The sequence below is a fragment of the Leptodactylus fuscus genome, chromosome 9 (genome assembly GCF_031893055.1).
Source record: "Leptodactylus fuscus isolate aLepFus1 chromosome 9, aLepFus1.hap2, whole genome shotgun sequence".
NCBI classification, from domain to species: domain Eukaryota; kingdom Metazoa; phylum Chordata; class Amphibia; order Anura; family Leptodactylidae; genus Leptodactylus; species Leptodactylus fuscus.
In genome coordinates, this window is record NC_134273.1 from 39508253 (window position 1) to 39524163 (window position 15911).

General features: G+C 39.9%; 2 protein-coding genes across 6 annotated transcripts in view; one reads left to right on the forward strand and one right to left on the reverse strand.

Annotated features, from left to right (window-relative positions):
• Window positions 1-15911, reverse strand: part of CENPP (centromere protein P) — a 193562-nt gene that overhangs the window by 133755 nt on the left and 43896 nt on the right. The gene's annotated exons all lie outside the window — the stretch shown is intronic.
• On the forward strand, window positions 9878-14531 carry OMD (osteomodulin). The gene is made up of 3 exons (XM_075286509.1): window positions 9878-10092; window positions 11161-12115; window positions 13816-14531. Exons 2-3 carry the CDS (start codon window positions 11182-11184, stop codon window positions 14142-14144), a joined length of 1263 nt encoding a protein of 420 aa, XP_075142610.1. The 5' UTR covers window positions 9878-10092; window positions 11161-11181; the 3' UTR covers window positions 14145-14531.

Here is a 15911-nt window from a genome sequence, read left to right on the forward strand (position 1 = left end):
TGCAGAGGAACAATTACAATGTTCTGGAATGGCCATCCCAGTCCCCAGACCTGAATATCATTGAACATCTGTGGGATGATTTGAAGCGGGCTGTCCATGCTCGGCGACCATCTAACTTAACTGAACTTGAATTGTTTGTCCAAAATACCTTTATCCAGGATCCAGGAACTGATTAAAAGCTACAGGAAGCGACTAGAGGCTGTTATCTTTGCAAAAGGAGGATCTACTAAATATTAATGTCACTTTTCTGTTGAGGTGCCCATACTTTTGCACCGGTCAAATTTTGGTTTAATGCATATTGCACATTTTCTGTTAGTACAATAAACCTCATTTCAATCCTGAAATATTACTGTGTCCATCAGTTATTAGATATATCAAACTGAAATGGCTGTTATAAACACCAAAATATTTAGAACTAAAAATGATTAAGATTAATAGGGGTGCCCAAACTTTTTCATAGGACTGTAAACTTCTTCCAAAACTGTGGAGCTATAGAAACACTGTAGAATTTCTAGGGCCGCTTCATTCACTTATATAGTTACAATAACTATGCAGAGCAGCGCCATTTGACTATTTCTGAAAGTCCGGGCCAGGCAACTGGGACTTCAATGGGGCAGCGCTACAGAACTTACACTCACTGCTACAGTTTGTATAGCAAGTGAGCCGCGCCATCTTTGAGGATAGGCCATCAGTTTTAGAAACTAGATTAACCCTTTGAAAGGGGTTATTCATGATATATTGCTGATACTTCGGTCCCAGTGTAGTTTCTAGGAGTCATTATTGGATCTCAGCTCCCATTGATTTCAATAGGAGAAGAGCTGCAGTACCTGCACCGAGTCGCTATACAGGGCACCGAGACAACTGCTCTAAAGCGGCTCCAAACAGCTGATCCAAGCAGGGGCCGCCTGTGAAGCTGATCAGTTCCATATGCTTACTGCAGACCTCATCTACTCTGAATTCCACCATATAAGTCACTAAGGATGATATACATGTATAATTTTTTGGTTGTGTTTTTTTCTCTGTCACTCATCTGTGAGATGGAAACTAAAATTGCTTCTCCGCAGGATAGTAATTTGTGTAAATGATTAGAATGTGTGTACAGTGTGGTGGAATATCTTGCTGCTACATATGCAAGAAATTTCTAAATAAATATTAATGAACCACAATGGCGTATATAACAGGAATGGGGAGGCAGAAAGATCACATGATAATTAATCTCCTGGTTCCTGCAGAGCGTTCCAATATAACAACTTGTTCCAGTGTAGAGTCAAAAGGAGCCAGCGTGCAACTTGGCTGGAGCTTTACAGGAGTTTCAAGAAAAGAAAAGGTCAAAGAAGCAATAATTCGGGGGAATAAAAGAGCCCAATAAACACCAAGTAAAGAAGGAATGCTAAGAAAATGCACTCTGAAGTCTGCAAAATTAGGAAAGCAACTCTAGATTACAGTATAATATAAAACCCATTTAGAAATAAGTAGCTTAATACATGTATAAAGTTCTCTAACGCGTATGGTGTGGCTATGCCCGCTTATTCAAGGCCTTGTCGCGTTTCCAGCTGACATTCTACAAACTTGTAGTTCCTGTCCCACATAGGGTATTCAAGATAAAGAACTATAGCCTCACCACAAATTAATTTTTCCAGGACAAACGCTGCCCCTCGGGATGGAAAATGTCACCATAAGAAAAATAAAATCGGGCCATAGTTCCCCTTGTTCGTCTGTGGAAAAAGGTGATCAACTCAGTGGAGTCCTAGAAATAATTAATATTCAGTCATGGGAACGGTTCTCAAAAAGTTGCAAAGGGCCTGGTGTACTTGTTGTAACTCTTCCCCAGCCTTACACTCTACAGCCAACATGCTACCCTCTATTTGGAACTTTTGGTCCATGACCATTGCTCTTGAAATCTCTACTGTGTCTAATGTCCCCCTTGGTGACCCCCTACCTTTTGCCTCTACCTCATTATATTTTACTAAACTTTTTCTGTCAGATGTTTCTTACTTTTCAATAAAGAGAGTTACAAAAAACCTTTTTTTCCCCCACCGTTTCATGCCGTTTCGTTTTTCGCCTTTATGTCATGGTAATTTTTTTTTTTTTTAAGTTTTTTCTTCCCTGACTTCCGAGACGATAAATTTATTCACTTTTCTATCGACACAGCTGTATTATGACTTGGGGAGAATACAATGTACCAAAATTAGCTTATTAATTCTGGGAGAGAATGCTTAAAAAAAAAAAAAAAAAACTATTCTGCGCGGTGATATCAAATTTTTCTAAGCGTTTTGTACTCTTGTACAATAAACACACTTAAAAAGAAAAACAAATCTAGTTTTTGCATCAGTCTGAAAGCCCTTACTTTTATTTCTCCATTGATAGCGCTGAATAGAGGTTTTACTTATGTGATGAGATGTCGCAACTCTGGCATTGTTTTTTCTTCCTTTTTTTCATCATTCGCCATGTGGTATGAAAAACACTTTATTCTGTGGATCAGTATGGATTACAGAGATAACCAATTTATATAGTTTTTTCAAAAAATATTTAACTACTGTACTTTTGTACAATAAATACACATATCAACATTTTTTATGAGTGGTTTGTTTTTTGCAAGACAAGATGACTTTTGCATTGCTACCATTCTGGGTACAAACTTTTTATTCTGTTTATTGGGTGGCATTCTGGCATTGTTCTTTAGTTTATTTTTACACAGTTAAAGGGTTTTCCCATCACGCTTGTTGTGCTCTCTTCACTGCCTCTTTTTCTTGGCACATTGGTGGGCGGGGTTTCACTTGCTCTGCTATCTGCTATGTTTGCATTTAGTGATGAGGGATAAATTACCACAGTATGAAGCTGATGTAGAGGCTGATGTAGCAGAGCTGGATGGTGAGTCAGTTTGTAATACATACAGAGGTACCGGACTCCCTATCTCAGCCAAAATCAATTAAACCAACTGATAAGTGGAAGAGCAAGAGATAAGAGCTCAGAAATGCTGGAGTTCTCACCTCGCCCCCTTCCTTATCTGAGGAGCTCCGTTGCTTGTCTGTGGCAGAGACATACACAGTTTAGAGCTGCCCCCAGCACTCAGCCCCTCCCTCCCCACTGAGAGCAGGCAGCTAGGTCACATGGGGACTGAGCAGATAAGCCCATGGTCATAGAAATGCATGTAAACAATGAAGTGAATAAATTAAGATAGCGGCCAAACAAAGCAGTTTTGATAAAGCAATGTATTTAGGAAAAGTCTTAAATCCACGTAAACTAGCAGTAGAGATAGGATCCTTGATTTTTCAAAATGTGACAGTTCATTGCTAAAGTACCAAAAGGCACCCAAAAGTGCCAAGTGCTGGGTAGCATTTTTATCATCTGCCAGATGCCTACTTTCTGAAACTATATGGATATGAGTGTATAATAGGACTTTCTTTTTCATTTTATAATTCAGATTTGATTTGTGTATATTAAAATGCAAGAATTATCCTGTGAAAGGATTAAAGGGAAAAGGGTTTGACAAAATGCTATTGTGTTCTTTACACGGCACTAACAAAGGAAAACATGTAGGGCCTTAGATGTTAATAGGGATAACCAATATTGTATTCTATGCCGTAGCGTGGAACCATTTTCCTAGAATTCCTACAATTTTATTTTTAACCCCTTAGCAACATGCAATGTGTATATACAGCATTGCTGCCAAGGCATATGCACAAATCTTCAAACAGGTTCTTCTATTTATCAATGCCCCTATCTGTACCTGGATTCAGCGCCGCACCTCCCATGAGGCGACCTGAAGCGACCACTTCAGGCGGCGCTATGCCAGGGCCCCGGGGAGGGCGGCATTTTTGGTTACCTAAGCCAGTCCAGGACAAGCTGTCCTGGACTAGCTTAGCGTCACTGAGCGGTGGATTGGGGAGGCCACTGGAGCAGCGCTGCTCCAGCGGCCTCCCCTCATGCTCAGGCAGAGAGCAGGCCCTCTCCGGGCCTGCTCTCTGTCTGCTAACGCCACTCCGCCCCACCCCCCTCACTCCGCTCCGCCCCCTCGCTCCACCCGGCCCCCTTCGCTCCGCCCCCTCCTCCCGGGGGGGTGGGGGCGGCTTTCTGTTGTCCGCCTCAGGCGGCGAAAAAGTCAGGTTCACCCCTGCTTGGATGGCAAACATTTTTGTAAATGGACGAACGATGAATCCAGCATGCAATCTCTGATAAAACGTAGCCTTTATTTGTGAAAAATATCCAAGATAAAAAATAAATAAATCGATATCTGATATTTCAAAGATGATCCATGATGGCGAGTGGAAAAGACAGCGTCTGGCTGACGCGTTTCGGAGCGCTAGATGGGCTCCTTACTCAGGCTATGAGTAAGGAGCCCATCTAGCGCTCCGAAACGCGTCACCCAGACGCTGTCTTTTCCACTCGCCATCATGGATCATCTTTGAAATATCAGATATCGATTTATTTATTTTTTATCTTGGATATTTTTCACAAATAAAGGCTACGTTTTATCAGAGATTGCATGCTGGATTCATCGTTCGTCCATTTGTATCTCACCTCAAGCTGGGAGGCTAGTTTCCGTGCAGGCGTATTTCACTGAGGAGGATTATAACACGGCTGAATCAAGGTGGACTCTATATGGACTATTGACTGGAGACACGTGAGTGAGCTGACACGATTTCACATTAGTTTGTTTTTTAAACATTTTTGTAGCCAAGTTTAACTTTTACCACACTAAGTAAAACAGCTTGTTAGTCACTTCGACTCAACTTATTTCCATGGCTTTTGTTACTGTGGTGTAGCAATTTATCAGATTGAAGACATATACATCTGTATGGGGAGGTGATTTCATAAAATTAAACCTTTATCACATGCTTCATACATACCACTTAGGTGCAGAGATAGACACATAGAGAGATCTTAGGGTATGTTCACATAGCAAAATTTGACGTAGATTTTGAGGGCTGATTCCGGAAAGCAGTGGATTTGTTTTCAATGGGAAGCAGAGATCGGAGTAGGACACGGAAAAAAAAGAAGCATCTGGCTCGATCTTCTAGGGTTTAGAATAGAAATTCAATACGCTTCACAGGTAAGTAAAACCTGTTTCAATCACCGCCCCATACAGGTATGGATTTGAGGGTTACATAAGGGGTGTCCCTAAAATATGTAGATAATTTGATAAGCACCAGATAATTTGAGAGAAACTGCCGAGGAAGTGGGGTTAGCACCAGATGTTTACTCAACTGGACTGTTAATTCACGTGTGGTACAATCTGCAGAGATCACAACTGGTAATATAAGTAACATGGGTACTATTACATGTGATACGTGTCCTGTTATGATACTGGATGGAGGTGACAGCAGAATGTAAATGAATGGATCTATGTATATATCATAAAAATGAGACTATTGCATTGAAGGCAGGATTCACATTGTCAGAGTTTGACAAATCTGGTATTTGTTTAATAGGAGTTATCTTAAAGGGGTTTTCAAGACTTAGAGAAGGCACTGGAGCCTCTTTACTACTTATCAAGCACAACGCTTTTCATTGTATGGTAGCTGTTCTTAGTGTTACAGTTCAGACCCATTTACTTGAATGGGATTGACCTGCAAACAGGCCATATGACCGATGAATGTAAAGATTACTTTTGCATTTACGTAGAATCTCATTAGCAGACCATTTGATGTGTTGGAGAGATGTTTGTTAGTTCTCTTTTTGACTGGTAGGATGGTCTCCCCTCCATATTGCAGGTATTCCATGGTCTGACCCACAGTCTATGGGGGCTTTCACACTACTGCTGCTGTCCGCCCCGGGGTTTCCGTCCTAAACCACGGGGAAACTGGACAGGGGATGGCTTGTTGGTGGTCAGATTTATAACCTATTCATTAGAATAGGTTTTTAAAGGTAAGCGCTGGTGTCCGTATGCAGCCTCTCCCCCTCCGGTTTCCAGACGGAGAGGCTGCATACAGACACTGGCGGTTGCCTTTAAAAATGAATGGGTTTTAAAGCTGACCGCTGGCAAGCCATCCCCTATCCAGTTTCCCCAGGGAATAAGACGGAGACCCTGGGGCAGACAGCGACAGTAGTGTGAACACCGCCTTACAATGTTGTGATGGGAAAGGTCTCATCCATAACCACTGAGCTAAATGACTATTTATTTTGCTTACTTATATATCGCCATCATATTCTGTAGCGCTTTACAAGAGCTGTCAACCTTGCCCCAAGTAAGGCTCACAAGCTACACTCACCGGCCACTTTATTAGGTACACCTGTCCAACTGCTCGTTAACACTTAATTTCTAATCAGCCAATCACATGGCGGCAACTCAGTGCATTTAGGCATGTAGACATGGTCAAGACAATCTCCTGCAGTTCAAACCGAGCATCAGTATGGGGAAGAAAGGTGATTTGAGTGCCTTTGAACATGGCATGATTGTTGGTGCCAGAAGGGCTGGTCTGAGTATTTCAGAAACTGCTGATCTACTGGGATTTTCACGCACAACCATCTCTAGGGTTTACAGAGAATGGTCCGAAAAAGAAAAAACATCCAGTGAGCGGCAGTTCTGTGGGCGGAAATGCGTTGTTGATGCCAGAGGTCAGAGGAGAATGGCCAGATTGGTTCGAGCTGATAGAAAGGCAACAGTGACTCAAATAGCCACCCGTTACAACCAAGGTAGCCAGAAGAGCATCTCTGAACGCACAGTACGTCAAACTTTGAGGCAGATGGGCTACAGCAGCAGAAGACCACACCGGGTGCCACTCCTTTCAGCTAAGAACAGGAAACTGAGGCTACAATTTGCACAAGCTCATCGAAATTGGACAATTGAAGATTGGAAAAACGTTGCCTGGTCTGATGAGTCTCGATTTCTGCTGCGACATTCGGATGGTAGGGTCAGAATTTGGCGTCAACAACATGAAAGCATGGATCCATCCTGCCTTGTATCAACGGTTCAGGCTGGTGGTGGTGGTGTCATGGTGTGGGGAATATTTTCTTGGCACTCTTTGGGCCCCTTGGTACCAATTGAGCATCGTTGCAACGCCAAAGCCTACCTGAGTATTGTTGCTGACCATGTCCATCCCTTTATGACCACAATGTACCCAACATGTGATGGCTACTTTCAGCAGGATAATGCGCCATGTCATAAAGCTGGAATCATCTCAGACTGGTTTCTTGAACATGACAATGAGTTCACTGTACTCCAATGGCCTCCACAGTCACCAGATCTCAATCAAGAGCATCTTTGGGATGTGGTGGAACGGGAGATTCGCATCATGGATGTGCAGCCGACAAATCTGCGGCAACTGTGTGATGCCATCATGTCAATATGGACCAAAATCTCTGAGGAATGCTTCCAGCACCTTGTTGAATCTATGCCACGAAGAATTGAGGCAGTTCTGAAGGCAAAAGGGGGTCCAACCCGTTACTAGCATGGTGTACCTAATAAAGTGGCCGGTGAGTGTATATTCTCTATCAGTATGTCTTTGAAGTGTGGGACTACCTGGAAAAACACACAAAAATAACTAGTAATATGTGTAATATTATCACCATTATTAATTTAAAAAAACAAAAAAAAAACAAACAAGAACCCTTGTAGGATGGAGAATAAAATCTTCATGGTAGGGATAGTTTTAGCCTGAGATATTCCATAATGTGACACACCATCTGAAAGTGACACAGGGTCTGGCTGATCTTCTTGGGTTATCTTCAGATAAGGTTAGTGAAGTAGAACTTGCCAATGGCACTGGAGAATTTTCCTAACTTGTCTTGTAGTAAAAGTGGTAATAAAATTGTGCTTATGGGTTTTGTGCTTATGGGTTTTGAGTATGGGGTGCCAGGCATCGGCTGGACTGGACTCTGGAGAGGTAAAATGTGTTCATTGAAGTGAAGAATCTGTCAGCTGATTGGACAAATCTGAGTCTGGCGGATTCCTGGAGAGAATTACCTATTGGAATACAAATTACTACTAATAAAATTTAGTGTAGGAGAGATTATGGCGTGGGTGGAAGGGTTATAATGTTATAATTATAGTATAAAAAGACATTGTATAACATGATGTTTCCAATTATTATGTTTTCCTGCAATGCTGTATACAAAGCATGATAAAGATATGGTCTGTTGAGTTTGGCAATGAGGAACTCAAGTGTTCTGCGAAACCTCAGTTACATAGTACAATTAATATACAGACATATGTTCATCAAGTTCAACCAACAGATGGGAAAAGACATGGCTGAAAGGAAACCAGCATTCTATACTGTTACATAAGAATCAATACTATTCTGCTGCAAAAAGGCATCTCAGCTCTGACTAGCTCCCGACGTATTCCAAGGAGTCACAGTTCTTATGGTAAAGAAGTGTTGTCACCTCTGGAGATTAAACCTTATTTCTGGGGGCTGGCTTTACTACACTATAACACAGGGGAGACAAGGGAGATGGGGGGTGGGGAAGGGTTGCTGTTCATGTGACCCAGCCCAGAAACTACATAGCCATAACATTGCCCAAGGAAGGAAGGCAAATTAATCTCCCCAAAGACACCCTTTAAAGGAGATATTCCTAAAAAGCAAAGTATTCTAGTCTGATATGGAAAAATGATAACTCCCAGGAATTTGTTGCATTATGCTTAAAGGTAAAGCTACCCCAATACACACAACTATCATATACTATAGCACATTCCTGTAATACTTTTCTATGATCTAAAATCACGCTTTTTGTCATAAAAACTTGTCCAGGCAAGCCATCAAGAATTACCAATCAAATATGATGAAAACAAAAACCATTTTGCTATATCCAATTATTTCAACCAAACACTGGGAAGGTTTGCCCCTATTCTCTACCCTATAGACGTGAGCTCGATATTCCATCGCAATTGATTTTCAAGGTTGAGCTGGAAATTTATGGTCATTGAGAAAAGACACTTTAAGACTGGATCTCGCCCTGCCAGGTAATTTATTTCTATATTACACTCTATGTGTGCTCTTCGGGACCTATCGGGTTACATCAATGCCTAAATTTTTTGTACATGTAGATATACTCTATGCGTGATACTGTCCAGGCTGCTATATAATGGAGCCACATTAACTATTAAAAGTCTGTTTTATAGCCACATTTCCACCATTTATATCCCAGTTACCCCTTTTTTTAAGTGAAAATGTTTCCAATAATAATAAGCACAATGGCTCTGTGGTTAGCATTGTTATATTGGATTCTAATCCAACATCTGCATGGTGTTAGCATGTTTCCCCTGTTTGTGTAGCTTTCCTCCCACACTATAAAAATATACGGATATGTTAGTTTGAAATATATATTATTAGCTCCAATGGGATAGGCAGCGATGACAAGCTCTGTACACGGCAGGGGCACATGTTTGTGGTATATAAATTAATAGAATAATAATAGGGAAGACCAAAGCGCATACTGGATGGCCTCTTCTATCACTATTGTGGGTTTATGGCATTCTCTACTGAAATCACTATTATTGTAGTAAAAAATCAGACAAAAATTTGTATTTATAACATATTTAATTGTTATTAAATTGTTTTTCGGCTCGTTGGAGATGGTGGTTTAGTAAAGATATGGCCAAGAGCTGCGAGTGCTGGACTAAATATGCTAGAATAATTGATGATGAAAAGCAGACATTTGCTATAGTATGACTACTGCATATCTAATCATGGAAAGGTATTTGGCAATTTAGAAGAGCTGAAAAAAAAAAAGTGCAGTAGAATCCAAAGTCAAGTAAGAGTGATGCTCTGGCAATGGAGCAATGTGTATTTTATGTGCATATTCCTCTATTAAGATTTTTTTTTCTTCAGGGAATTTCTTGCCACACCTCAAACCGAAAATAAGAAGGGACACAGATTAAACCCACTGAACTCGGCCAAAATCACAAAGCATATACTTTTTATTTCCCCTCTAGGAGACTTACAATGAGAGGACACACATAATTTTAGGCATCTAAGTCAAGGCAGCTTTTGCTAGTAAAGAACTGCTGCTCCTCTTCAAAGACAGTTCAAGGCAATCTCTGAATCTAGACAGAGCTGGATTTTTAGCAGCATCCGGTGGTACATACTCCGAGGCTATCTGCACACCAGCCTTGCCTCCCATTCACAGAACACAAGGAGCACCCTTACTCAGGTATGACCACATCTTAAGTCTTATAATATAAGCCAGCCGGTTGTTTCTTCATACAAGCAGATATCAAGAGCTTTATAACCGAGATGCTGTATTTAATGAGAATTTCTGTTTGCATGCCAGGTGAAACAGCTGTGGTTTATGCAAGAATTGAAACATGCTCAAGTTTTATAAGTATCTGTGCAAGGGGCCAAAACCCAATATATCTTCTAATATGTCTTGCAGCAAAATTGTTCAATTAATGTTTCCATCATGCAGCTCATATACTTCAGAACTCATGCTAGAAAAATTGCTTGAAGGGTTGTATGGGGCTATATAAGTGGGGTCAGCAGGCCAGGGTTAGGGGCAGAGCAATCTTCATTTGTCACTCCACTGTCAAACCCTTTCTTTTCAGATTTCTTGGCTGTACATGTCTTACTCTTTGCAATTTTAAGCTAACAAGTATAGCACATTGCTGTAGGTAGATACATAATATTGTGTTGTTATTCCAGTTAACTACATGAATGGAAGGGCATCAAATACTATGAATTTATCACAAATCTACATAATATCAGCTATGGCTACCTTTGTGCCCACTTGGATATGTGCTGAGGTTTATATTAAACATCTAGTAAAAAAGACAAAGTGTAAAAATCCTTAACTGTTAGAGGATTTGTCTATTAATGGACAAACCCTTACAATAGATTTTTTTTGGCATGGAAGTAGTTGATCAGATTTAGTGTAAGGGCAGAGCTTTCACTCCCAGTACAGTATTTCCTCTGGAGTCCAGTGAGCTGTGCTGGTCTGACCATAAACCTCAAAATCCAAAAGCAGCAAACAAAGGACTGAAACACATCTCATGCTTTCTACAGATCTCTAAAGCAAACACATGACTAATTTTAACCAGTTGGCTAAAATAAACTAAGCCAAAAAGAGAAGAGAGAGGCACAAGGGAGCTCTGGATGGATAGGTTTATTCCATGAGCTGTGAAATCCTGCAATCGCTATGTAAATACAACTTAGACTTCAGTTCTCACTTTGTGTTTACTTCACACGTACTTACATAACCTTCAAACTTTTATTTTATTCTAAGATTTCCACAATTTCGGGTACCATGGACGTTCTCGTGCAGTTTTTGGTTGTAGCGTTGATATTTGTACCACAAGGACTGTGCCAATACGAAGGTTATGACTATGACACAGATTATGAACCTGAGCCAGATACTCCATATCAACCACCCATTCATTTCCATCACACCGTAGATTATAATGTACCAAGTGTACCTTACTCAACTGACTGCGCAAGAGAATGCTTCTGTCCACCATCATCATTATTCACCATGTACTGTGACAATCGCAAGCTGAAGACCATTCCTCAAATACCCTCTCGCATTCAACAACTCTACCTACAACACAATGAGATTGAAGCGGTGACTATGAAGTCCTTCATTAATGCCACTTCTCTGAGGGAGATTAACCTCAGCTACAACAAACTAAAGTCAAGTAAAATTGACACGGGTGTGTTTGCCACATCCTCTCACCTACACCAAATATACCTGAACAATAATGACTTAGAAGAGATCCCATCACCTATTTCTACTTCTGTTGAAAGGATTTTTCTGGGTATGAACAAGATTAATAAAGTAAGAGAACAAGATCTTCAGGGCTTAGTCAACGTGACCATGCTTGACCTCTGCAACAATCGTATTGATAACATCAAGGGAAAAACACTAAGCAAGCTGACAAAGTTGATGCAACTCAATATCTGTAACAACAAGTTGATGTCAATGCCTGCGAGCCTTCCAGCATCACTCATGTATCTTTCACTGGAGAATAATTCCATTGCCAAGATACCAGATGATTATTTTGCAAAGCTTCCAAATCTGATCGCAATTCGCATGTCCCACAACAAAATCGATGAGGTTCCTCTGTACATGTTCAACCTTCCAAAACTGATGGAACTCAACCTGGGCCATAACAAACTAAAACGCATCTTCTATGTTCCTCGATCACTGGAGCACCTGTATCTTCAGGACAATGAATTTGAAAGTAAGTGGTTACCACATATTTACTACATTGACTTCTATAAGAAAATGGACTTTTTTGTGTCCATTCAGAATTTAGAAAATATCATAAATAAGACCTCCCCCATCTGCAAAATTGATTATTACAGTACTTAGACACCGAAATAAAAAATTTAAATACATTAAAAACAAACATATTTTCTGAAAAGATCGGATGATATTTATTTGAGATTTTCAGAAATGTATAAAAAAAATACTCAATATAGTTTTTATAGACACTGAATACCATTGATCGGGTTCCTATTATAAGGATTTTTAATAATAAAACTATACAGAATGACAGAACATTATCTAAATACCTTTTTACAAAAACAACAGGTTGGTTACTAATAATTAATATAGACAAATCTTCTAATGAATAGAACATGCATGTTGTGACAAAGCAAGGCAGAATAATGAAAAGGGGAGTGGGAAGTATCTTTGGTTATATTAGAGAAGGTCTATCACCTTTGTGTCTCATGCACATGGCTAAGGAGGCTAATGGCGACTTATTGAGTCTCCTCCAGCTTAGTAGTAGGAAGACTCAAGGACTGTGTGCATCTATATAGTGCTCAATGGGGGCGCAAGCATTGCTTAAAGATGTCACGGTTATATTTAAGTCAGATTTCTGTGGAATCCAATAGAAAATACCTAAGCATGAATATGGGCTCATACTTAGTGGAAGTATAGAGCTAGAGGGCTACCAGAATCTTATGACAGCTGTGTACTATGGACACCTCCAGTGGGCGCTGGGCGGGCTCTTACTGATGTGACGTCAGAACTAAGCTGTGCTCTCTAAGTCAATCTCAATGTCTTGGTGTTACTTGCTCTTCCTTCTCCCTTCCAATAAAAATGCAATTTATGGATTTACACCACATGAATGTTTTGGCTCCTGGACATTTACAGTGAGTTCACAGGCCGGTGAAGTAGAATGAAAATCTATTAGATGCTAAGATGTCACTTTCTCCTAAAATATTTTACAAATGCTCAGACACAAAGGGAAAGGTGAAGAAAACCCGCTCTACTCATTATAATGATACAGAGAATTGCAAATACATTTAATCTACTTTGCATGTGAATATACAATGGTCCCTCAAGTTATAATACTAGCTGGTTTTAGGACAACTACTGAAAGTTGAAGCCATTGTTACTTGGGATTAGAACTGTACGGAAAACTAGTAAGCCGTTCAGAAGTCCCAAAATATGAAAAAAATGAAGATTAAAGAAAAAATTCATGAAATTAATATACGGTAGATATAACAAATCCTTACACATAAAGGACAGAAAGCAGCATTAAAGGCTAGATCTCACTTTCTATGATGGCGACAGCAGCAAAAAGTACATACAGTGCACCTGAAAAATAAGATGAAACCGCTCTCAATTGGGAACAGCTCATGGTGACACAGGTAAAGAGAAGTACAGAACATGTAATACCGCCCTGTACTGTAGAGAGGCGATACTAGTGAGCCAGTCAGGGAATACCTCTAATATAAGGGAAATCACCATGAACACGTAGGAGTCTTCTGTGTTGTATGCAGAGTCTTGTGGTGTGTGTATATATATATATATATATATATATATATATATATATATATATATATATATATACACATACACACCATATATATAGCATCTCTCATTGACAAAAGGGTTATAATCTGAAAATGTCATTACATTCTCTTTCAGCAATAAACATAACTATAATGTGCCCAATAATGGATCAATCGCACCGACTAACCTACCTGCGCGTGGACCAGAATCGACTGAAGGGGCCTGTAAGCACATTGGCCTTCCTCTGCTTCCCCCACATACAAAGCATTTATTATGGTGAACAGAAGCGCAGTGCTGGTGACAGTCAGGTGCACCTAATCCCTCCGTACCCACTACCAGATGATACAAGGTATGGTGATCATGATGATGACGATGATGATGATTTTCCGCAGTATCATAGAGAGGAGCATGCGCCAATAGTTGAAGAGGAAGAAGATGAAGATGACTTTCATGACTACTACTAAACAGTTAGAGGATGTTCTTACTTCTCTCACACATTTCATTAAAAGTAATTATTTTTTAATGCTTTTAAGTGTTAACAAGCCACCACTTTCAGCTTTGTTGTATATAGGAAGAATTGAAAATATGTTGCTTTTTTATTTTTAATGGTTCCAGGATCTCTCTCAGTCATATGCTCATTCATTTGCTTTTTTATAACGTAGGAAAATGGTTTAGTATACATATAAGTCTGCTTGGTATAAGGACGCAAGTTAATTTATAGCAGAGCTTCTCAAGCTTTGTCTACTGAGGCCTTGCCAGACTGAACAAGGTGATAACTGGGCCTTACCATCCACGTCCATGCCAAAATTATAAATACTGCTCAATGAATGTGTCTCCCGAAATCCATACAATGTTAATTAGTGTTGAGCGAGTAGTATTCGATCGAATACCTCGCCACCGTAGGAATGCGTGTAAGCGGCCAAACACCAAGGGGTTAAGCGCATCGAATATTCGATGCGTTTAACCCCTTGGTGTATGGCCACTTGCACGCATTCCTATGGCGGCAAGGTATTCGATCGAATACTACTCGCTCAACACTAATCTTAACGTAAGTTAACATAGTACAAAAGTGGTCAATTATATTGCTAAACCAGAAATTGGTGCAAGAATAGAAAGGACTGTCTAGTTCAGGATCACTAGGGGACACCTCACAATTTAAGAAGCACTGTTAACAAAATGGTTCGTAAGCCAGCATGAAGAAATCGCGTACTAATTCATCAGACATTACGTATTGTAAGTGATTATGACAATACTTTTATTGTAAAAAAAAAAAAAAAAAAATCTGTACAAAATTATTTCACACCCGTGGTCGGAGTATGTGTTGTTTTCGAGGAGATACCCAACACAAGTATCTGTTTCAGCACTGTATGTAGTATTCATTTCTCAACATGGAACCAGCATGAGTACTTGACACCTCCACATTTCACATACTCTGCGTATAGCTCTGCGTTTTTCATGGACAGCATATGGAACCATTCATTTTAAGTATTCATTCATGTGACTGCTCTTTTTCACACACCTTTGGTCTGTTAAAAAAATAAATAAAAAATGTGTGCCTGTCCGTATTTTGTCCCAGATGTATTACACCATAAAACTGTATGGGTAAAATTATCAAAAATTGTGTACGGCTCCAATGCCATTGACCAACACAGAAATGCACTAAATACAAAAAGGAGGGGCCATTTTTCACTGATGTTTTAACATAAACATAATAATACAAAAATCTGATCTGATCTAATACATTCAGTCTGACAACCTGAGCTTAAGACTAGGACCCCACGTAGCGGGCTGCAGCAAAAAATCACTGCGGGAAAAATCTTGGAGGAAACGCATCATGGTTTTTCCTGCAGCACTTTTCACAAAAAGAGTTTCTACTCCCATTACACCTATACGGACACTGCACGCTTTTCCATAAATATAATTAACATGCTGAGATTTCCAAAACCACAACATCAGAAGAGGGTGACGGGGAACTAATAAGGTGAATATGACTTTTTTAAAAACATTTTTTTATAAAGGCTAATACTGTATTACCAGTTGTATGTTACTGGATATAAGGCATCTACCTGGGTACACAACTGTATATTTGGTAGCATCTGCCCCCTCATTCTGAATAGTCATAGAAGAAATAATTCCCAAAGCAAGCTATCCATAGACCAAACCTTAGTTAGTCTTATTAAATGTCCTTACACAATGGGATTAGACAATGAGAAAACATTTGTGATGAGCTT

Coding starts and splice junctions, on each gene's coding strand:
- OMD (XM_075286509.1), top strand. CDS start 11,182: ATGGACGTTCTCGTGCAGTTTTTGGTTGTAGCGTTGATATTTGTACCA. Junction 12,116..13,815: donor TCAGGACAATGAATTTGAAA/GTAAGTGGTTAC, acceptor ATTCTCTTTCAG/CAATAAACATAACTATAATG.